General features: G+C 31.3%; 5 protein-coding genes across 5 annotated transcripts; 1 reads left to right on the plus strand and 4 right to left on the minus strand.

Annotated features, from left to right (window-relative positions):
- The first annotated feature begins 968 nt into the window (after window positions 1-968).
- On the plus strand, window positions 969-2,777 carry LOC107031963 (aquaporin TIP1-1). Its single transcript, XM_015233487.1, has 2 exons — window positions 969-1,405; window positions 2,073-2,777. Exons 1-2 carry the CDS (start codon window positions 1,022-1,024, stop codon window positions 2,433-2,435), a joined length of 747 nt encoding a protein of 248 aa, XP_015088973.1. The 5' UTR covers window positions 969-1,021; the 3' UTR covers window positions 2,436-2,777.
- Window positions 2,778-3,144: 367 nt separating this feature from the next.
- LOC107031962 (alpha carbonic anhydrase 7-like) lies at window positions 3,145-6,542 on the minus strand. Its single transcript, XM_015233486.2, has 7 exons — window positions 6,424-6,542; window positions 5,871-6,082; window positions 4,967-5,073; window positions 4,752-4,860; window positions 4,455-4,622; window positions 4,303-4,356; window positions 3,145-3,420 (listed from the first exon to the last, which is right to left on the minus strand). Exons 1-7 carry the CDS (start codon window positions 6,500-6,502, stop codon window positions 3,340-3,342), a joined length of 810 nt encoding a protein of 269 aa, XP_015088972.1. The 5' UTR covers window positions 6,503-6,542; the 3' UTR covers window positions 3,145-3,339.
- A 4,557-nt stretch (window positions 6,543-11,099) lies between these two features.
- LOC107032045 (transcription factor MYB27) lies at window positions 11,100-13,067 on the minus strand. The gene is made up of 4 exons (XM_015233602.2): window positions 12,173-13,067; window positions 11,921-12,050; window positions 11,639-11,739; window positions 11,100-11,548 (listed from the first exon to the last, which is right to left on the minus strand). Exons 1-4 carry the CDS (start codon window positions 12,285-12,287, stop codon window positions 11,292-11,294), a joined length of 603 nt encoding a protein of 200 aa, XP_015089088.1. The 5' UTR covers window positions 12,288-13,067; the 3' UTR covers window positions 11,100-11,291.
- Window positions 13,068-13,203: 136 nt separating this feature from the next.
- Window positions 13,204-16,085, minus strand: LOC107032046. Its single transcript, XM_015233603.2, has 4 exons — window positions 15,759-16,085; window positions 15,438-15,548; window positions 14,451-14,519; window positions 13,204-13,513 (listed from the first exon to the last, which is right to left on the minus strand). Exons 1-4 carry the CDS (start codon window positions 15,900-15,902, stop codon window positions 13,463-13,465), a joined length of 375 nt encoding a protein of 124 aa, XP_015089089.1. The 5' UTR covers window positions 15,903-16,085; the 3' UTR covers window positions 13,204-13,462.
- A 605-nt stretch (window positions 16,086-16,690) lies between these two features.
- Window positions 16,691-23,174, minus strand: LOC107002405 (serine/threonine protein phosphatase 2A 57 kDa regulatory subunit B' beta isoform-like). The gene is made up of 3 exons (XM_015200420.1): window positions 21,999-23,174; window positions 17,138-17,475; window positions 16,691-17,036 (listed from the first exon to the last, which is right to left on the minus strand). Exons 1-2 carry the CDS (start codon window positions 23,172-23,174, stop codon window positions 17,173-17,175), a joined length of 1,479 nt encoding a protein of 492 aa, XP_015055906.1. The 3' UTR covers window positions 16,691-17,036; window positions 17,138-17,172.
- Window positions 23,175-24,532: the final 1,358 nt, after the last annotated feature.

Below are 24,532 nucleotides of genomic sequence, written 5' to 3' on the forward strand. Positions count from 1 at the left end.
GCTTAGTGAAATATATATAATGTATTCTTTTAGGAATATCAGAATAATTCAAGTGTCATTGTTCTTATCAAATGATGTGTATCATATCTGTTCATCTTATCCATTATTTTTTCCTTACCAAAAAAATTTGGGTCAGTGTTTATGCAACAAATGATCATGAACCTACTCTAATTACAATTAAGAATTTAATGATATTCTCCAAACTCTTATGCAATAAGATCAATTACTTATGTTATATAATATATATATATATATACATATTAATTATAAACAACATGATTAATATTCACTAAGTTTCTTAGCTTAAGTCTAAAACCAAACAATTATGCTAAAAACATGAGAATATGTAAACTAGTCTATTAGAAATAGAACTTTTCTCACTGGTATTTAGCTTTTTGCCTCATTTTTTAGTGATCTTTTGGGATAAATATTTTTTTTTTTAATAGAAAAACAAGATTTGTAAAATTAATCTAAAGAACTCTCATATTTCAGATCATTCAAGAGGACAAGGTGCTAGAAAGACAAATGGGACAAAAATTTTTTTAATTAATATCATCTTATCAAGTAAGCCACGTGTCAATAATTAAATACTAAAATGAGGTAATACATGTATAATTTAATCATAGGTTAAATGGCACTACATATTTTATCTCACTTCGTGACATTCTTTGCAAATTCGTTAAAAGAAAAGAATGTCATCTTACTATCGTTAGAAACAACTTAATTTTACTAAAGTAATTTACAATCACACAAATATTAAAGAATATTCAAAAATATATTTTTTTTAAAAATTGTGTCGAGTTAAATTATATCATATAACGAAGAGAGTACATAAGAATTTATTCATGTAACAAATATTATAATATGTATTAATTAATTAAATTTTGGTGGAACCAACCAATGTTATTATTTCCCCCCTCCCCTTATAACAAGTACTATATAAGTAGTTGTTTTAGACCATTATAACATCATATAACACAAAATAAAAAATTAAACTAAATATTCTTGATTTTCCGACGATATGCCGATCAGCCGGATAGCAATCGGAAGGAGGGAGGAAGCCACTCACCCCGACGCCTTAAAGGCGGCGTTGGCTGAGTTTATCTCAACCTTAATTTTTGTATTTGCAGGGTCAGGTTCAGGTGTTGCATTTAGTAAATTGACCGGTGGGGGTGCAAACACCCCCACCGGGCTCATTGCTGCTGCGATAGCCCATGCTTTTGGGCTATTCGTAGCGGTTTCGGTTGGGGCTAACATTTCAGGAGGACATGTTAACCCTGCTGTTACATTTGGTGCTTTTGTTGGTGGTAATATAACACTTTTACGTGGAATTTTGTACTGGATTGCTCAATTGCTTGGCTCTGTTGTTGCTTGCTTGCTTCTCAAGTTCACCACGGGTGGCATGGTGAGTTTGTTGAGTGTTACACCCTCGGTACCATTTTATATGAATTAGTTTAATTTGACGTACACGAAGTAAACACAATACAAAAGTAGTTTTAATACACTCCCTAATAAAAGCTTTCTCAAAAGTAATGTCAAATCAACACGAGTCAAGTAAAAATAAACAAAAAACGTGTACTTTCTCTGTTTCATTTTATGTGAGGTAGTTTGATTCGATACGGAGTTTGAAAAAGAACGGAGGACTTTTAAAATTTGTCGTCTAAAATGAATGATGGAAATTTGTGTGACCATAAATCATTTCATTAAGGGTAAAATAAATATTTTATAATTAAATTTTTACTTAATATAAAAATGTGTCATTCTTTTTTTGGACTAGCTAAAAATGAAAGTAAGTCACATAAATCGAGACAGATGAAGTATTTTATATATGGAAAGTCTTTTTGGCCAGAAAAATTGGCCAGAATGGTATTTTACCTCTCTTTTTTTCTTTTCTTTTTATATTTTTACCCTTTTAACTTTAGTATCTTTTAATTAAAGATGAAAAAAAATCAATTTATTTTTAAAAAAATACATATTATACACTTATAAAATTTTCTGATCATTTAGCGTTATCCTATATATATATATGTTAGTATATAAATAACACTATTTGACTTTGAATGATATTGCAGGAGATAGGTGCATTTTCTTTGTCTAATGGAGTTGGTGTAGGCAATGCATTGGTACTAGAAATTGTAATGACATTTGGGTTAGTGTACACGGTGTACGCTACCGCAGTGGATCCAAAGAAGGGTAGTTTGGGAACAATTGCACCAATTGCAATTGGTTTCATTGTTGGAGCCAATATTTTAGTTGGTGGGGCTTTTGATGGGGCCTCAATGAACCCAGCTGTTTCATTTGGGCCAGCACTTGTGAGTTGGGCCTGGAGCAATCATTGGGTTTATTGGGTTGGGCCTCTTATTGGTGGTGGCCTTGCTGGGCTTATCTATGAGTTCTTTTTCATTAATCAGACCCATGAACCATTGCCCCAATAAGATGAAAAAAAAATGTAAAATGATGAATTTTAGAATTATATTGTGCGTGTTTTTTCACAATTGCCCTTTGATTTGGGATGAACTTGGTTGTATTGTGTGAAGTTGTTGGGGTGGGTGGAGAAGAGGGTTGAGGGTATTTATGTAATTGTGTTGGGAGAAGGTCGGGGGGTGGGTGTTGAGGGTATATATGTAATTGTGTTGGGGGTGGGAGTTTGAGGGTATATATGTAATTGTGTTAGGGGTGGAGATGGGGAGAAGATTGGGGGTTGAGGGTATTTATGTAATTGTGTTTGTTCCATGTTACAATAGTCAATTGAAGTTTCTTCTGCTTTGCAACAATCACATTTTATTGTTGTAATATTTATACTAATAGATTAAAATTATGGGAAAATATAGAAAAATAAGAATTGTATAAAGAGAAAAAAAAATGTCTAAAAATATTTAACACGTGCGACGCTAGAAGGAACAATCAGTCAAAGGCAAATTCAGGATTTAAAGATATCGAGAGTTTTATCATCTTAATATGAATTCCAACAAAATGTTTTATGATGATCGAAGGATAATATCGTTACAAATTGCTCATTAATAGCGTGAAGCAGTAATAAAATCATAAGTACATAATAATCAATGAAGTGAAAGGAGAACCACAAAGTTTCATCCAAATTATTTAAAATACCTGTCATGTTTATTCGAATCTTTGAAAAGAGTAGAAGGAGAAAAAAGAAGTCTATATATTATGCAATTTTCTTGTTTTTTTTTTACACAACAATCACTTTGCTGATTAAAAGAATAACAACAATCAAGAAAACAAAAATGTTTTGTTACAAATATAAATATTTTGAATAGAATAATGGTCTCAAGCAGTATCCTAATCTTTGTTACAAATATTATGAAAAGAATAATCTCAAGCAGTATCATCTGGTGCCATAAGATAAATTGGTCTCTTGTTTTTTGGTTGCAATGGCCTTCCATTCCTTTCAGCATACTGCATTCAAAATTAGATAACAATAATAATCAAAGCCAGAGGTGAAATTAAGATTTTTAAAGTTTATAAATTTTTACCATATCTCATCGTAGTCTTAAGTTAATATACAATAATATAATTAATTTAATAAAATATTTATATATATTTTAGTACATATAAATTGTGTTTGGATAAAAAGCTACCGAATTTGTATAAATCCATAAGCTACATTACATCAAATGAGTCTATCTGTTCAAATATTAACAATAGGACCGGACAACATAGATATTTACATGTCTGATACGACATAAGTCATAGAAATAAAATAATATTTTATGACAAAATCCTTTGTCGGTGTTTGGTTAATAAGGAAATAAGAAAATGACTTTTCTCATTTATGAAACGAAGTTGGTTTTTTTATACATATTATAAGTTTTATTCTCGTTGTCTCAATTTACATGAAGATTATAAAAATATAACTTTCATAATACTTAATTATAGATTCTTTAAATATTTTAAAATAAAATTTACTATATATTTAAAAACCAAACCAAAATAACTACTGCATCACCACAACAACTAATAATTCAAAATATTTTAAAGAAGTTAAAATAAAATTATAATAGTCTATGGAAAAAATATTTGACTCCCTAAACAATAACATCTTCACATAAATTGAATGGGAGAGTAATTTCAATTGCTTGCTCAAACATATATTAGACATAGTTATCAATTTTTAATCACGATCGAATCTACATATTACGTGCTACCGATCGAACAGAACTCAATAATTTTAATATTATCCATGGAAATTGAGTTACATCATACTAATTAGTTAATTACCAAGCATACTTAGCATAAATTCATTAAACATAATCTCATGTGGAGGATAGGAAAACTTACATCATGAACTGCTTCTCTAAGCATTTTGACTTGTGCTCTTGAAACAGTCCTCACCTTATATTGATTACAAATTGCATTAAACATATTATTAGTATAAATCTTAGTTGTTAATTAATATGAACTTAATCAATATTAAGTTGTTAATTACCTACCTTTTTTTTAATTGTCCAAATGACTCCTTCAGTGCAAGGAGGAACAGTAAGTGAACCCATATATCTATAATATTTTCTACTACCAATCTTGATTTCTCTTGGATCAATCATACCAGCATTTTTCACTTCATCTTTTTTATCGATCATAGACGATATATTTCTTATCAACTGTCAATAAAATCATGTAATATTAGTATACTACGCGTATACAAATGTCAAAGGCCTTATTTATTGTCATTAAGATTACGATATTCAAATTAAAATACGTATCTGAATATTATAATGTACTAGATTTACCTTGGAAAGAAATCGATCAGGTTTACCAATTTTGTAGAGAACTCCAATCACAACAATTTTGTTTGTTGCATTTTCGTTTAAGTGTACCATGTGCATTTCCATGTCATACCTGTCCCAAAATATAACATTAAATAAAAGAAAACGATATAAAGTGTCTCATATTTTAATTCATTTTATTAAATTTTGTGTAACGTGAATTTAAATTAATCGCATACCTTCTGCCGTTTACGGTGTGTTCAGAAGGAGAGTGCCAATGAGCTTGTTGTAGAGGATAATTTGTGCCATTTATTGTAACAGATCCAGCATCACCATGCCATTGTAACTGCATTAATATATACACAAACTTTATTATTTTTATGATTTTTAAAAGGTAATTAATTAAAAAATTGACTATTAATTAAAAATAAATTGAACTATATATAAGAGTAATAAAAGTGAAGAGATTTTTTTTAATTAAAAAAGGTATATTCCACTCTTTAGTCCTCTCTTTAGTGTATCATTTACAATGTATGTACAACCAAAAATTAAAAATATATCTAAGAGTAATAAAAAATTCATAATTTTTGTAACTGAAAAACTTTAAAAACCCCAAATATATAAGATTCTTGTACTTTATAGCTATTAAATTCAAATATATAGGGAAAAGAGAGGTCAAAAGTCAAGAAGCATCTTTAAAATTATTGAAGTACGTAAAACTTTTCAAAATTCGAATAATAAAACATGATTGGTCTACCATAGTTAAAATTTTGAATTTGAACACTGACGATGCTATCTCTTAAAAAAATTGTTCTTATTTTTCCTATGAATAAACATCTCCTAGCACAATTAATTGGTAGCTGTCAACAGCTAAACCTATATAGTATAAAAATGATTAATTTCTATAAACAAACAATGTGTGAAGAATATCTATATACTTGCTTAGTAAGTTAAAATTACAATTAATTAAATATTATTCAAGTTGTTTTATTCCTTGGTAGAAGTAGCTAGCAACTTCATAACATTGTAATTTTATAAGTAAAATTTGAGATGAATAAATATACGTAAGCCTTATGATGTCTAATTTTTTACGATAGAAATCAAAAATTGTTTTTTAATAGATTCGAAAGAATATATACTCACCGAAATGTCATGTCCTCTATTCTTAACAGTAGCATTGCATAGCTTGTAATGTCTTTTATCTGGCTTTTGAATAATTCTAACTCTTTCATGTGACATATCAATAGGAGATTGCATTTCTCCATTATTACAAGCTTCCCATTCTTTCTTCAATTTCCCCCACATTTTTGGACCTTTTTCACTTTTTTCAACATAATCAAACTCCCTCTCATCCTCTAATAAAATCAACAAAACATTAATAAATCGAACGATATAATTACAATGACATCGTATATAACGATAAATTAAAGAACAGTTTGATGCATTAAGCTCATAGTTGAATATGAGAGAAAATGTTAGCTAGGTCATTGTATTCCTTTATATTAAACTTTTCTGATTTCAACACTATTGTCTATAGTTATGAGCAAGGTACGAGGAAATATCAGATAAAGCCTTAGATCGTTTCAACGTAATCTCATAACTTTCTCAAACCTAGCTCAAAACGAAAGATTAATGCATTGAACTGTGTTTAATTGTTTCTTTAATATCGAAAAAATAGAAGAGTTATAATACTTACCAACTTCTTGAGCTTTAATGAATGTAGTGGAGAAGAAGATGATAATGAATAAAATAGATAAATATCTTTGTTGCTTCATAATTAGAATTATTGCTACTTTTTTTTTTCTTGAACATGAAGAAAATGTAACAAATTAATAATAAGAGGGTCACCTAGTTGGGGTTTTTATAGATGAAAAAAAAAACTATGGTGTAAAATATAATTTCCTATGTGGCAGCCACATGAGACTTTCCTATGACTTTCTTTTTTTTCAAATCTTATTGGATAAATTAATTATTAATACCAACGACCATATCACGACAAAATAATATAATAAAGATAAACAACAAGTGGAAAAAGAGGGGAAAAAATGACAATATCCCTTACGTTAGGTAGGGCTCAAAATAATATTTCTAACTATACTCTTTTGAGTATATTTCGTACGTGTCTCCTGTGTCCCAATTTATGTAACATATTTTATTTTTGACATGAAATTTTTATTTTTTTTAAATAAAATATATATATATATAAGTACTATAAATCACAATAATTTTCAATTCAAAATATTTAAAAGATATATAGAAAATTTTCAGTCGAAGATAGACTTATATAGATCCAAAATTTAAGATTTATCACATAAATTAGCATGGAAAAAGTATTTAAAGTTTACCAAAAGATAAGTAATTTTTATTTTCGTCAGATGTTATAACGGATGTTATTTGTTAAAGTTTGAGGAAAACTATGGAAATTTTTTTTAACCAAAAGCATAGATACAAAATAGGGTGAAACTAGTCAGATAGGATCGAGGAGGTTCAATCTCCTATATACGAAACCTCATTTTTAGGCCAGGAACGAAAAATGAAATGTTGCTTAAAAATTCTCTAGTTGTGAAATCCGGATGCTTGTAGCTCAACTATATTTAGTCTCAAGGGAATCGATATTTCAAAAAATATTAAACTTATGTATATAGGTAAACGTTAAATCTTTTTCGACAGTTTCAAATATTTTTTTCTTTATATTTTAAATTCTTTTAGTAAAGATCATGATTTTACTCGTTGATAGAGTTGTTTTCAATTATATTTAATTTATTTATCTTTGTGTTTGTTAGGGGGCAATATGAATTAGTAAGACCATAGTTGACAAAATCCAGAAGGCCTATCATTCAAGACTAGTCAACGTGCATTTTTCAGTCTTTCTTATAAAAATAAAAAAATGTGTATTTTAAATTGGAGTTTTCATATGAGTCTTAGTATAAAAACATAGATTATTATACAATTAAGTTTCAGAATAATTATAAAATAAATACATATAAATCATTACAAAGTTGATTTATTACTAGCTAAAGCCTATTAGTTATTACTATTACAAATTATATTAAAATTTTCATAAATGCCAGCTAAAAATAATATAAATGTACTAATAATTACATGCACTAAAGTCCAACAAATAAAGAATAAATACATGTTGAATACGTTCCATACACATAAGGGGATATTTGATCGATGCTTTTTCCTACCATAATAATTTATAATGAATCCAAATTAAGAATATGGACGAAGACTCTTATATTCATGCTTATTACTATTTTTACGTGGGTTAGTTCATAAATATTTTAATATTATGACTTATGGATAGAATTTTTTTTGATGATACAACTTTTTGGAGAAAAAAAATAATTATCGAACCTATATGAAATTGTAGGGAGTTGGGGGAACAATAAATATAGTCTCATAATTTTAAGAGTGATTTCTGAACATTTAGGGGCCAATATATAGAATTGAAAGATTTTCTCAATTTTTCGTGTGTTAGCTGATGAATATATTGGTAATATGATTTTACGATGTTTTTTTTGTGAAACCTTTATGAAATCCTCCCCAGGGAGTTGGTGGCCGCCATACATATAGTCTCACGATTTTAATAGTGATTATTTGGCATTTAGGGGCCAATTTACAAGAATTAGGTGATTTTCACATTTTTTTAGTGTGTGTTAGGCCATGGATATTTTGGTGATATGATTTTCGGATGAACTTTTTGTAAAACCTTTATGAACCCTCCGTTTGAGGGAGCGATACATATATACTCACAATTTTTAGAGTGATTTTGGCGCATTTAGGGGCCAATTTACACGAGTTATGCAATTTTCTCAGTTTTCGTGTGTGTTAACTCATAAATATTTTAGTGATATAACTTCCGAACGAATTTTTTGTGAAACCTCTATGGAACCCACCATAGGGAGTTGGGGGAGCAATATGTACAATCTCACCATTTTTAGAGTGATTTTTGGGCATTTATGGGTCATTTTACTAGAATTAGACGATTTTTCAATTTTTCGTGTGCGTTACCCTTGAATCTTTTGATGATATAATTTACGAATGAATTTTTTGTGAAAACTTTACTAACCATTCATTTATTTTATATGTAAATAAAATTTGTTTTTTATATCATTACTTTAAATCATTTATATCACATATATCGATTATTATCACCAAGATAAAATGTATAACTTCAAATCATTTCCTACTTTATCATTTATATCCACCAATTTTTATTATATTTTATCAAATTTATTTACCAATCAAATTTATCAATCAATGGATAAAAGTAATAATGTTGATTCGTCTTTTTGGTTATATGATGGAGAAATTCAAGTTTAGTGTGAGATGGTTGTTCGATATGTGAGATTATATTAAAGACTAGTACACTACAACTTATCTTCAATTTTATTTTTATTCAATTAAAGTTTGATCAATAAATATAGTATTTTTTAAGAATAGCTTTGAGATAGTGTATCATGCGATTTTATATATTTTTGCTTATTTGATTTGCTTGTATAAAAGAATAAGGAGAATTTTAATAGTTCTACAACTTATGAAGTTTTTATGCTTATGAGAAAATATACTACATAAAAATTCAGATTACAAGTCCGAACAAAACTTTAACTTTATCTCATAATTTCATATTATGATTTGATATCATAATTTCAAATCATGATTTCATATCGCATAGTCAAACATACCTCAGGATCATTTGACTACTAAGATCAATTCGGATTCCTACATCGATGCTCAAGATTTTTGAATTTCTTATATATAATAATAATATATATATATATATATATATATTATATTATGTTCCTAGACAACCCAAAAAAAAAAAACCAAAGAGAGGCTGCTGCTCTTAAGTTGCAAGTCACACTCCATTATAACTAATCTTTTATTATTATTTCTTTTTATTATAGAATAAACCAACATGTTATTTATTTTTTTTGGATAAACTCATTAATTATCAATAGTTTGCTCTTTATGGGTAGGATTTAATTCATATAAACTAATGATATAAAACAAATACTATTGTTTTAGCATGTATTTACTATATTTTCCATCTTATATATTTTGGTTGTTTTTTTTTTGAATAATTAATTACATGTCATCATCATTTACTAATAAACTAATGATATAAAACAAATACTATTGTTTTAGCATGTATTTACTATATTTTCCATCTTATATATTTTGGTTTTTTTTTTTTTGAATAATTAATTACATGTCATCATCATTTACTAATAATGTATATGACTTAAACTCTTTTACGATATCCTCCGATAATATCTAGAATTCTAGATGTGAAATTAGAACTTGCCATTGTGAAGAGAAAATGAATATGTCAATTACTACTCCCTTTTTTATTTTAAGATCATTAATTATCTGATGATTTTAAAAGCTAGATATTTAATTTATCAGCATTATTATTATCTTAATTAATTAAAAGTTGAATCATATTTCTATTGGCTTATTAAGAAATACTTATTATTATATCATCTTATAAGTTAGAAACATATGTTACCCATCTATTGGAAAGTTTAGTGTATAAGTTATTAGAAGAATATCTATTGTGATGGATGCACATTATTTATTTATTATTGGTAAATTGTTCTTAAAGAACTTAATGACCTTTAAAAGATTATGAATTATGAAAACATGCAAAATTTAGAATTGAAAAAATTAGATTAATACAAAGATGAGATTTGCAAATCAGTAAAATGGGCACTTAATTTATAGAATAATATATTTAATATATATAGTTTGTAATGTAGGTGGGAAAGACGGCCAATAGCCTTAATTGTTTGAAAGAAAGAGAACTTTAGAGTAAATAATTATTCTCTTTGTCCTAACTTATATAATGATATTTGCGATACGAAAAATTTTAAATTACAATTAAATCATTTTTAAAGTACATATATGTAACGTAGTTTTTTTTTCACATTTGTTTGAGCAAGTTATCCATTAGATGAAATCGTTGAAGTACATAAATTATACTAAAAATAAAGAGAAAAAAGTAAATCAATTGTCTAAAATTTGTAGTAGTGTTGTTAAAGATAAAATTCTCAATGGATTAATTTAATGACAAACAAGTAAAGTTAAAAAGAATCGAGTTATATATATCGGATATTAATATAAAGTGATTTTATTATATTAGTGCAATTTAACTTCTTTTAGTAGATTCTAGATATATTTTCTAATAATTAATTCAGGCTAAAATATTTAACTTTCTCGTGGAAAAAGTAATGAGAGGACAACCATTGCCCATTGCCCATTGGCCAAGAGGGATGAATTAACTTTATTACATGTAGTCATTCCCTCGTTCTTTTAGTCTTCTAAAGGACACTCACACCATGAATCAAGAAAATTCGAGTGATATACATATAAACTTGGGCTCATCGTTCCCTTGGGGAAAATGATCAACATACAAAGTTTCCTATTGTTGTAGGAGTAAATTGTCAGTGCATATAACATAAACTCGAAGCAAAAGTTGGAGACAATATTATGTACAATTCAATCTGTCTATACAGATTTCAAGATTCTTTGCATTCCTTGTAGTAATAGTAATGTCTATGGAGGATAACAAGAACATAGGTTTGTGCTACAAAAGTACATATGATGTTCCATTCTGGTTTGTTCATATGACCAACTTGGAATCCAATCCAACAATGTAACTTCATTCGAAGAGTACGCGAAAGAATCAGCAGAGGAACAATCACCTTTTTCGGAAAAATTGTCTTCACTGTTGGATGATGAATTAAGGACAGTATCGCGTTTCAAAATCGATGATCTTTGTTCTGAATTACTTGTGTTACTCTCAGAGGATTCTGTCAAATGGAAAAAAAAAGAATCATATGTGAGAGAGGGCACTTATGGAACAGACACAATATCAACAAGCAGAGTGTTTTCTAGTAGACCTTGTTTATAAATTAGTGTTTTCTTTCGTAAATGACTTCTCCAGTAGTTCTTGATTTTGTTATCAGTTCTTCCAGGCAATTGTTTAGCAATCTTTGACCACCTGTAACGTCGATAAAACTTTTAGTACTAATAAGCCAAGTGGAAAAATCTTATCCCGGAAATGCTGAAGATATGATTCCGTTTAACTTTGAGATAAGATAATCACAGCTCAACGTGGTATAAGAGTAGGCAAAGTTTCATATATCCTTAAAAGTTTCTTAAGAAGAAGAAAATAAGCCTACTTGTTTCCAAACTGTTTCTGAAGTCGGATTATCAAACGTTCTTCATCTGCAGTGATATGACCGTGCTTTAGATTTGGGCGGAGGTAGTTCAGCCATCTCAATCTGCAGCTTTTTCCGCTCCTCTTCAGCCCTGTATAGTAGCATATTTAAACAGAGTTATTTGATGCTTAGTTAATGGATGTTTCATGGTCAGTATGAACTATATACGCGAAAACATGTCAAAAAAACATCTAGTTATAAACTAAATCATACCTGAAGTCTTTGCTAAGGCATCCCAACGACGTTCACCAAAAACAGCTACCATCATAGACAGTCTCTCATCTTCCTCTTCGAGCCATTGTCCTCTTCGTAGTTCCTCTTCTTGCATGGTTAATTGAGAAGTGATAAGTGAATATTTATGGTTGCCACAAACTAACAGAGTTACCCTTCTTATATAGGATGCCAATGTGGCTAAAAAGAGAAAAAGAGTAAGTGGAAAAACACAAGTTTATAATGGAATATCAGCATCATTACAAAAGATAAATTCATCCTCTCAAGGCTTACATTGGGTCAGCAAAGGAGTTTTGAATATTATATACACAAAAGAGTGGAGTTCTATCTCCCTTTTTACATCACCAGTACACAAAGGTTGTCTGCTTAACACTACACTCTATAGGCATAAAGATTTTGTCTCATTCATCACAATAATATAAACTATAAGCTTTAATTAGGCATGTGCTTACAGAGAATACTCAAGATAAGCATGAGGCATTGCAAAATCCAATATATGCATCTACTGTGGGGCAACAAAATCTTATTGTGCTTAACAGCCTTTTCCATTGAATTAAGACACTAATACAAGTTGAACTTTGTCACTAGTATGAAAACTACTCACTTTGTTAGGACCTGTAAAGATAGCCCCCAGCTTTCAAATGGGAAGGCTGGATTAACATAGATAATAATTTCTCAGGTACATTTTATCTTGACATATCGTTTAACATGTACAATTGTTTCTCTTTTTTATTCATGACAATATGGTGTTCAGATCAGTTAGTGTGTACCTCGACTATTCTATCAAGTACCTGCTACCTGCACTATTATCATCCTTATTTGACAGTCAACTTGTGACAATAGTGATTCTGTAAAGCAGGTATTAGTAGTGTATTCTTTTTTTTCTACTCGTAAACAAGAAAATGTCATTGTATTTTAATCTCCTATTACACATGATGAAAGTCTGATATTTGGGAGATGTTACTGAACAAACAGAAAATTTGAGCCTGTAATGAGAAGATAGCATAGGACCATTGACTTGCCGCAAAATTTTCAAGCTTATGTAACTTTCAGTGTAATTCACTTTTTCAAAAAGCCACAATTCCATGTAGCTATCGAATGTACAGTATATTTCAAGTCTTGAAAATACAAATAGGACCTCCTTAAATAGATAACATTTGTAGTAGGATTAACTGAACTGATGATCTCTATAACCAGCTTCATTAGTTTTTGACAAGCCTCAAAGTAGTTGATGTAATAACTGGTGAACTGCAGCCACTCCAATGGGAAGTACTAACGATCAATGAAAGATTTGTTCATAAGATCGACTGCAGAATCCATGAACTGCAACCACAAAAAAAAATAGCGAAGTGTCAAAAAGGTAAAATGACACTACGTACGTACCCACAGGTTTATGCAAGAATCCAGCTACAAATGTGCATCTTTGTAATAAAAAAGATTATTTTTCACATTCTGACTGTACTTCTGAAAGTCTAATTGAGAAATTTATACTAGCTAGGGGGGAGGAGAGAGCAGCAGCAGCATCTTATTTGTTAATTAGCCAAACACTCTTATGAGTGCAGTTATACAACCTACATTCACCATTTTGATTATTGTTTTTTTCCAAATGCATAGGTAATGAAATTACCAACTCTACCTTCTTCAGGAATCAAACATATTTTTGAAATTAGACCACCTTTCGTAAAACTTGATCCTTCACAAAAAGCTATTAAAGAAAAACAAGTAGGTGTCATACTCTTAGTCGAATGTTTTAGTGGTGACAATCGGACAATTTTATATAACTACAAAACCAAATGTACATACACATGCGCTCACAGAGGTCAGTAGATGTCTATAACCACCAATACTCATCAGTCTTTGCTACAAATGAGGGATAGCACCTTCTTTTCAAACCATTCAGTTACTATACTAGTCTTGAATCCACAGAGCAAATATACCATGTAAAGCGTGGTAACTTCCTACAGCTTTTAGGGCTACTCATTCGCTATATCCATATACCGCAAATTCTGTAAGCTATTTCATTGAAGTTCAAAAAAGGTTATAACTTTTGCAGGTAAAGCTAAATCAGTTCTGAGACAAGGCAGAACTGCTCATGCAAAGGTTACGTCGAAGGAATGAACAACTTGTTTTAGAAGCAATGAATAAATTAACTAATGAAACTAGTTGCTTTCACAAGATCTAAAAAAGTCACTGGATTTTTCTCAACAGGATTGTTCTTTAGATAATTGGAACAGTAAACTAGACAAAGTAGAAAATTTACCTTCCCAACTGACTTCAGTTCTCGTCCAACAGGTTCCATAAATTTCAAGTCGACTTCAATGGGCCATACCTGCATGCATATAAAAAGTAGGGAGTGTGAAAACAGAACACTGGGACTTAATGAAGAGGGTCAAGAGAAAAGCCAAAAACTAATTGAGATAACATATTTAGCACAGACAGCCAACTACCATAAGTAATTACATTTGCTCGATTCAACAAGTGTCATTCATGTGAGCTTCCCCCTCCCTCAACACATAATAGTAAAGGAATCTATTTTACTTATTTACACTACTGATGTGCGACATTATCATTCCCTTTCCCTAAATGTGCAAGGTGGTTTCAAGCCAACATCAATCCAATCTTATTATACCTAACAAAGACAACTGGTAGAATTTCTAAATGCCAACTTAAATCCCCTCTGCAGAGTATTCCTATCATTTAAAATATGCAACCATCAGACTGCAACATAGAAATGCCTAAACTTGGCTGAACCTACATTAAGAGGCTACAACAAAAAACACTTGACCTGCTTGATGAACTAAATAACATCGCCACCAAAAGCAGTTTTTTTCCTTCTTTTTCATTCTTCTTCTTTTCAGTCTAACACCTAAACATGAAATAAGACCCTCATATGCTTCACAGTAAGCACATGCACATCAATCTTTAATTACCTTTACCCTACATGCAAAGCATGGCTACAACTCGATTACAGCCGCAAGCTTATGTTACACAAACATGAAACACCAGTCCTCTCAAAGGACTCAGAATTCTATAAATAGTTTCATGATAACAGTCTAAGGAGTGCAGCATCCAACTGAACAAAATTCTAAAGACAGAATTTACCATCTTTAGAGTATTAACTCTTATCACTTTCTCCAACAAAGTCATAGTTCCAATGAAGAAGTAAATCATTTCAGATTCTAATATTAAGAATTCCACTGTCATTGTAGATAAAATAAAAACAAGTTCAAATAAATTATAGAAGCACCTTAAGCCCCAAAAGCTTGATAGGTGGATTCTGTCCAGGAACAATGCAATCAGGCCCTGCTGCTTCTACTATTGCCTCCGTCCCCAATCCACTTCCAATTGGATCTGGATGCTGCAATTCCCAATCCAAAAAACACAAAGATTACATCTTTCAAAGTTCTTCCATACCCCAAAGAAAAGAGGAAAAAAAATACCACACAAACAACTCAAAAGTAAACACTACCATATAAAATTTTGAGAGAAAAGTGAAACTTACCAAATGGGAAACAACAAAACAGAAACAAAATTACGACTGCAAAAAAAGAAGAAAAAAAAAACGAACCTTCATGATAGAGAGAGCATAATCGGAAAGAGGGTTTTGAGGTATACGAAGAATAGGGGAATAATGAATTTTAGGGATGGGTTTTGCACCAGAAGAAGCTCTCCATGGAACATCTTTCTGTAAGGCAGCAGCTCCTCCACCCATTTCGGCAATTTCTATACCTATAAATTCTTGGAAAAAAGAAAAAAGAACCTTTTTCTATCGCAGAACTGAAATTTGTAGCGATAAAGATGAAGATGAACAGTGAAGAAGAAGAATAGCAAAGCGTTAGCTACAAGAAGTGGCAGTGCCTGGATTTTCCTATCAATTTTTATCTGGGTTTTTTTTAGTGGACGGCATCTATTTTTATCATAAGATATTATTTTATTTTTCAAAATTTAATTAGGATTACTTAGAAATTTATGTCCAAACACATAGTTTATTATTTATAAATTATAATTGTAAAAGTAATTTATAGTAAATTTTTTTTTCGCCGGTATATTTGATTCTACATTAGAATTTAACTAATTTTTATAGAGTTCCGTTATAGTTCAAACTCAAAACCTCAAGGAACAACAATCGCATTTACTGCAACAGTAAACTACCAAAACCTCGAGAAGCAGCAGTCACATTCACTGCTAACACTGAACTCCCCAAATTCTCGAGAAGCAATACTCACATTTATAGTAACATTGAACTCTCAAAATTTTGAGAAACAATCACTCACTACATTATGATAAGTGATTTAAAGGTGATTTTGCATGTTAACTAATTATATGATTAAGTGTTTTGAAAATTTATGTGCAAACACATTTTTTAATATAGTAAAGTGATTTAATAAGGTAAAAAGCATGTTAATTAATCATATGGGTAAATGTTTAAAATAAAAAGTATATACCATAAGACTTCAACTAACACTCCATACAACACTCGACACTGAGTGGTTAAAAATCTAAAGTGAAACACACATATCATTGATTAAGTGAAAAATAATAATAAAAGCGTTTATGAAGTGAAAATACAAAATTAGATCGGTACTACTTTCTGATACCATTGTCTAAACACTAAACTATGTGCAAATGACCCATTAAAAAAACTATAAATAACCTGTAAACATCAGAAATTGTTGCCTTCAAAGTTCACTGAAGAATAAAAATTTCTCTAAAGAGGGCAAAATTACAGAACAAATTACACTTAAACAAGCCATTCCAGAGCAGCAGCACGCGACAAAGCAGTTATCAAATACTTATATGAGTTACACACGGCTGCATTGCCAGTAATCATCAACGATTCAACACACTGAAACCAACGAACAAAAACTAAGAGAAATGAATACCAGTATAACAAATGGTCATGGTAGTGGACCACATATCCAGTTTGGATTTGGGGTCTAATCCCACCTTACTGGAACAGGAATCGCGATGAACGTGTCCTTTTAACGTCCTTGTGTTGCAGCTGCCGCTAATCTCTGCCATCTTAATTCTCGCTGCTCTTCCAGTTCAGTGGCCCGGGCTGCTTTCTCAGAATACTGTCTTTGGCACTCATCAAACAGCTCAGCATCCATTTCCATGAACATTTTGCGAACATTTACAGTCAGCCCATGGATAGCCTGATTCCAATGATTATCTATGTTCTTTTGCAGAGCATCAAAAATGATCGGGAAAATGACATTGCGGTTCTGGGCGATCAATCCCACTATGTGCTCATTGTTCCATAGAAATAGGGCTCGTTCTGCTACCTGAAATATGAATTTGCTTCAGAAATACCACAAAAGACATAACAGATTGCCATTTCATAATCCTACGAATTACTATCAGATGATGTCAATATAAAATAAATATAAAGTGCAACTTACTACAAGAACATATCTTTTTAAAGGACTACTAGAACATTTCTCAACAGAAAGCTACTGCAAATACACAAATGAAAAGGAGGACGAAAAAACAAAAAGAATGGCTTTTGCAGCACAAGCAAATGATGTTTCCTATGTACACATGAAATAATTTGAATTCATGCCTATACTTGAACATGAATGTGCTTAAGATATCTAGTCGGTCTGATCAGAAATAGACATTGCAATTAGAATAAAATAATCAAGACAAATGGACATATAACCAAAGAATTCCACAACCACCACATCTGGAGTACACAGCTAACGTGTTACATACAAAAGCAAGTCGACTCACAAAAAAAGAAACTCTAAATAGATAAAATTACAAAAAAAAAAGGGGGGGATTCACTGAGAAGTTCAATTAAAATCACAAGAAAAGAATCACTCATCCAACAAAAAAGAAAGGTCATCCCAAAAGTATCCATATCTTATACTTACGAAATCAATAAAAAGAACTCAGAATCTGACTCTTACCGAGCTATCTTTCTTGGGTGACAGGACAAGATTCACTTGATTGGGTAAAAGTTCTAGGACAGAAGTGGCCAAAAGGGTAACTACAACTGAGGCAACCTTTCATAATGTTCCCATCTCCAATCCGTGTTAGGTTCCTTAGCAGTTCAAGGAACTCAAGAAAATCAAAATACAAAAAAGAAAGCACCTCTAAAAAGTGCAAGCTTATAATTTGAACTGAACTACTCATACAGCTATAGGAATTAGCAACAAAGTGCTGCCCATAAAGAGGATCGTAAAGTAGAATACATCCATATCCAAGCTCACTCTATGCTTTTAAAAGATTTTCTTGTGCTTCTCACCAAAAAGCAAAAAAGAAAATAGCAAAGACGCTTCAGAACAGGAAAAGAAATTTTAACAATTTCACCTCCTAAGCACGTAGCAGAAACCAAGCACTACAACCCTAAGATTCATTCACTTAATCAAGGAAAACATTGAAACAATGAGCTGAAAAAATACTGAAAACAGATATATGCTCATAATACAGGTAAGCCATTTCGCTCCAGCCTCTGCTCCTTCGAAGAAACCATCCATCATAATCCTTGATGAAGATTGATGATACTGTGATTGCAGGTAGTGAAAGGATAGAAACAAACCTGAACCAGTAATCACTCTCACCAAGAATCTTGGAAAGCTGGGATACTTGTTGGGTATAACAGTAGAAAGAACAAAAGCTGGAAAAGAAAAGGAAAAATATTCGCTCGATTGGCCTCTCTATGGTAATGAATGCCCCTCTTCTCTACTCTGGCGTCTAAAACAAACAACCCTTCACACTTCTAATAGGGGTATTGCATAAATACACAGGCCACTCACTCTGTGGGATTGATAATCTTTGCTCCATAATTTTAGGTCCCAATCTTTGTTATGACACTTAGTTATAGTCCTGCCTTCACAAGCACATAAAATTGTTGTGAAGGTGATGAAACATGGGCATTTGGATGTGGTTGAAGGAGAACAAAATTAGTTAGTACGATAATTAACAGCACATAGTCAAGGGTATTTGGTAACATACAATCAAGAAAGGGAAGACAACACAATTAGTTTCATTATTTCTTCCTATCCCCCTCAAATTTTAGAAACTGCCCAAGAATCTCCTAAAGCTATTAAGACATTGATTTAGCTACTCCCATCCCTAAAGGCTGCATCAGAGTACATGCCCGTTTGGATTAACTTATTTTATGTGCTTTTGATTTTTAAGTAGTTTTTTAGTTTTGGAGGTGTTTAGAAAGGTTATAATGTGCTTTTAAGCACCCATTTTTTGGCCAAAAAAGTTTATAATAAGTCAAAAGTAAAGAGTAGGGACCATCTACTTATGACTTTTAACTTTTTGACTTATTAGTTAACTTTTTATAAGTTCATCCAAAACAGGGCCCTACTACTCCCTCCGTTTCAATTTGTTTTGTCTAACTTCCCTTTTCAGTCCGTTTAAAAAAAAGAATGCCTCTTTCCTTTCCTAGCAACTCCATAATTCTAAAATTCCACATGGTATATTCAAGACCACAAGATTAAAGATCATATTGGTACATTCCGCATATCTTTAATTTAAGTCCAAAAGATTCACAAGTTATTTTTATTTACGTACACTTCGTGTCAAGCCAAAACCCCAGACAAACAAATTGAAAAGGAGGGAGTAATATTTTCACCATTAAAAAAAGATTTAACTATTTTTTTTTGCCGAAAGCACAAAATACCGGAGGGACAATGGCATACAATTTGAAACTCGATGTACAATGGTCCGTCCCTATACCCTCATCCACACTTAAATACCAGCTTTTGTTATGACACGGAGGGGAAAAAAAAAGGAGAGAAGGAACTTGTAATTTGTTGTCTCACTAAACAACACCTTCCTGGAAAGATGCTCTAATAATGTGTGCTTCTCCTCTTTTTCATTAGCTAGAGTCTCAAAGTTTGTGGTTGGTCAATTAGAATCAAGTAGTCACAACTTAATCAAGAAAAAAATCAAGTTGACACTAGTTACATTAAGATTTGCAGTTTAGCAAGAATTCTCTCATGCATAAAAACTTTGCCTTTGAATTAAAATATCCGTATCCACTATTTTTCAGACTATTTGATGATACAACTGCAGAAAAAAAAAAGTAAAGAGACTAGTACCACATATATTTAGAAAGCAAGCAACACAATGGAAAGCCCAGTGAAGCTCATAAGGCATATATATATATATATCAAGGGTTGAAGGTTAAGCACCAAGAAAATAAAAACAAGTGTGAAAGGTTAGCTGATCTCTTCTTGTTTGGTAGACAAGTTCTTACTCGTCAAAAGGTGATAGCATAACCCTGAAGCTATGCTAACTGAAAAGAGTAGCTCCACCTCTTAATTTGTTTTCAGTTTCCCCTCAATAAGAACTAATACATTGGTACCAACTACCAAACAAATTGAGATAACCAAAATTTGTTCCAGTTAAATAGATTATATATATAAAATAAAGTAAAGCTTTTTTTTTCAAAACTTATTACTACCATCAAAGCACCACATTTGTTTTGACAGTATGCTATTGATCGAGTATGAGCAGTATAATGAGGAAATTCCTCTTTTGGGAGTTATAAGTTATATCAACCCTAGATAATCAGCTAGGTGATGGGACCTCAGAAAGAAGGTATCCTCTATCTTGACATATAAATCGATGGCAGGCCAAAAAACGCTAATTAGACCTCTAATGTTACTCAAATGCGAGGACAAAATGGTCCACGTGTAACTATATTAGATAATATTTTTAATAAAGCATTTGCGACAATTGTTTTATATGCACGACAGCATGAGCGCGAGAATATGACAACACTCTTTCCATACAAGAAGTCAAGAAGCAAAATAACTGATAGGACTAAGTTTCTCCACATTCTGATGTTCATGTGGCAGTTCTAAATTGGATAGTAGAAGACAGTTGTACCTCATGGACTTGCAACAGAAATAGCGGACAAGGAACTTATACGAGAATAGTTACGACAAAAGTAGTACTTGACAAAAAAGAAAGATATCTATGATAAAAAAGACATGACGGAGATAGTAAAGTGCAACTGTTAACAAAAATTTTTGCTAAGAACCTACAACAACATGATACGTTAATAGTCCTTTAGTAAAATGGGAAAACGAGGATAGGCACCTATAGGGAGTACCGTCAGTAGGAAGCTAGCAGTATGAAAAAAGAAACTCATCTTTGTCACGTGGAAGATGAGAGAGTCTATGAAAAAGTCACAAAGCACATCCTCAAGTCCAAAGAGTTTTTACTGATCCTCTCTCAGGCCTTCATAAGGTGCCTTCAGAGAAACATCCAATTTGTATATTCTTTTATGATAATCGTAGTGTCCAAGTCAGCTTGCTCGTATCTCAACTAATTTCACAAGGCTACTATCTCCTACCAACACAAGTACCGTGTAAATCTGTCCACCAAGGCTTGGACAGATGGTAACACCCAATACATGGATTAGTTAACGGAATATGACAAATCAGAAGGAAATATGCTTAAAACTGGATAGAGATAACATTATGGCACATCGGAGAAATGCCAATTGTTACCATCTAAGCACTATCTACTTCATTTCTTCACTTATTAACACAGTTATACATGTGAACACAATCATTTGAAATGCTTCTCCAGAAACAAACAAAAAAGAGTATGAAAGAGCAACTTTAAAGGATCTAACCAACCCAAAAAAAAAACAGAAAGCACAGTCACATCAATTTTCTATTCTATCCACAGTTCAAAGCAAATGTTAATCTAATCGACAATTGAAATAAAGGAGGAAATGAAAAGAAAAAATAAAAGCTGAGTTACTGATGAATAGTAAATTGATAAACAGAAGATGCATGAAGCAAATAAGAAATAAACACTGCAATCCCTTAACCTGGAAGTGTGGGCTGTTAAGGCAACGAGCAATCTGTCTAAAAAGAGGAACCATGCAACGCTGAAATTCTGCTGCCTGTGTGGTCTCCAACACTTCTTCAAGCTCCTGAAGAAAGAGGACTTCTTTTTGGCAATTAGTGACAGGCCAGTATTTCAACAAACCCCTTATAACCGTATCAGACAACTTATAATCCTTTTCAACAAACTGAACAATACAGTAGGATAACTGCTGATGATACATTGCAACTGATTTCGGCTTGTGCAGTGGTATGAGTGCCCGAACAAGGAATAGCTTGTGTTCCTCTTTCATGGGTAATGCAAAACCATTTATAATACTCCCTAGAATTTCTAGTAACTCACCTATCCCACTGTGCCTTTCTGTCTCATAAATAAACCTATAAAAGATGTTATTGATTCCCTTCCTTATAAATGGTCTATGCACCATAAACTTCCCATATACACGGTGAAGTATTGTTTTCAAATACTCTCTTTCCCTTGGGTCCTCGGAATCAAACAAATCCAATAACTTCAATACAAATGAGTGATCAATAAAGCGTTTAGCTAACTTTGTGTCAGTATCTGATGAAACCACATACCTCAACAGCAATTCATACACAAGCTGTAAATGAGGCCAAGATGGCTCGAGACATGGCTCATCCTCTTCCTGTTCCACATTTTCGGATCCTGTATTCTCATGAGATGCCGGAGGTAAACAACGAAATATATTCCCTGCTATCATCTTTACCATTTCTTCTTGATTACTTTCACTGATTTTCCCAGCACCAGATTGAACATAATCTACAAGCTCCACAAGTGTTTGCCTCTTTATCTCTTTCTCCCTTACCAATTTCATGGTATCAGTAAAATCAAACTGAAAACAACAAATCTGTAGTTTCCTAAAAAACAACACTTGACGTTCAGATATCTGCACATCACGAAACAAGGGAAGATTCTCAATGTTTCCCGATGCTGGAGCTGCAGATGTCATCACTGAAGGTGTCTGTTGTGATTGAATCGAATTCGTTACCATGTTTCCTCTCGAAGCATGATTCACCACCACATCAGACGTCGAAACATTGCCGGAATTCCTTCCTCCCGCCGGCGGCGCGTGACCAAAATCAGATACTTCTGATTTAAGCACCTTTTTATGCCCTCGCTTTATGATATTTTTCAACATTATCCCTTCCAATCAATACAAAAACCCTAACTATTACTTTTACCTACCTATAGATATCAAAAAACCTCAACTAAAAAACAGAAACTTTCCATTAGCAAACAGAGATCGAGAAGATAAAAAAGCTTTTAATAATTGCAATGTGTAGTTCACAAGTACCTGATTTTACCATACATGAAATGAAATCTACAACCGGAGATGAGAAACATCACCGTCGAGAACTTCCAATTAGTGTGTAGTGACGGCGATCCATGACCGCCGGAGAACGGGAAAATGATCGGAGTGAGTAGAATTTTCCGGCGATCAATTGAGATAATGGGGGGGAGAAAAAGTAAAATTGAAGTAGAAGAAAATAGAAAGAGAAAGTGACGAAAATGGGATAATTAAAAATTGAAGGGACGCTAATGAAAATGATTGATTGAAAATGCGCTTTTTTGACATTTCACGGAATATATTTTTCTTCTTATCCGTTTATGCTAAGATAAGTTCGTTTCCATATGGAGGATTAATAAATGGTCCATTCGCGATCATAAATTTTATTTACACGTTCAAATTATATTTTATTTTAATTAAATATCTCAACAATTTTATAATTACATACTTATCTCCGATTAACTTTTTTTCATTTGTGTATTAGATAATAAAATTAATCATATTAAATGTACTGTTTTATTTAATTATTATATTGATAAGTTATAAAATTCTTGATGTTTTTAAAATAATGATATATTTGAAGGTATCTAATGAAAATTATTTAATTTAGAATATCTAATGAATGAAGACATTATTATATTATATAAGAAATAATAATCAACAAAATACTTGAGTTATCTTTCTTTTTCTTTTTTTTTTTGGGTTTAGTTTAATATCTAAATTATCAAGTTATTAATTTTCATATTGAAGTATCATCACTCTTGTGTTAATTATAATTTATTTCAGTTTTTATGTAAATTTAGTGATAGTTTAAATAAAAAATAATTAATAATTAATATTTACTAAATACATAAATGATAAATAATGATAGTTCAGATTTATTTATTTTTTTAAAAAAAGGAACAATTTATGGTTGAATATCAACCTGTGAAAAAGGAATAATTAAAATATATTTTGACTATCAATTCATTCTATAATTAAACCAATTAATACTACCAACATTATCATATAAAGTCAATTAATTACGAGTGGTATTAGTAAACAATGGATGACCTGTTTTCTTTTTATGAGTCGTTTGATGTGAAGGATAATACCTAATAATTTTAGGATTAAGTTATAGTATTACTTAATTTATTGTTTGATTAAAGTTTGGGATAATTTATTAAGAAATTAATAACTAATATCGGGATAATTTATTCCTCTTTTTG

Source organism: Solanum pennellii, chromosome 10, assembly GCF_001406875.1.
Source record: "Solanum pennellii chromosome 10, SPENNV200".
Taxonomy (NCBI): domain Eukaryota; kingdom Viridiplantae; phylum Streptophyta; class Magnoliopsida; order Solanales; family Solanaceae; genus Solanum; species Solanum pennellii.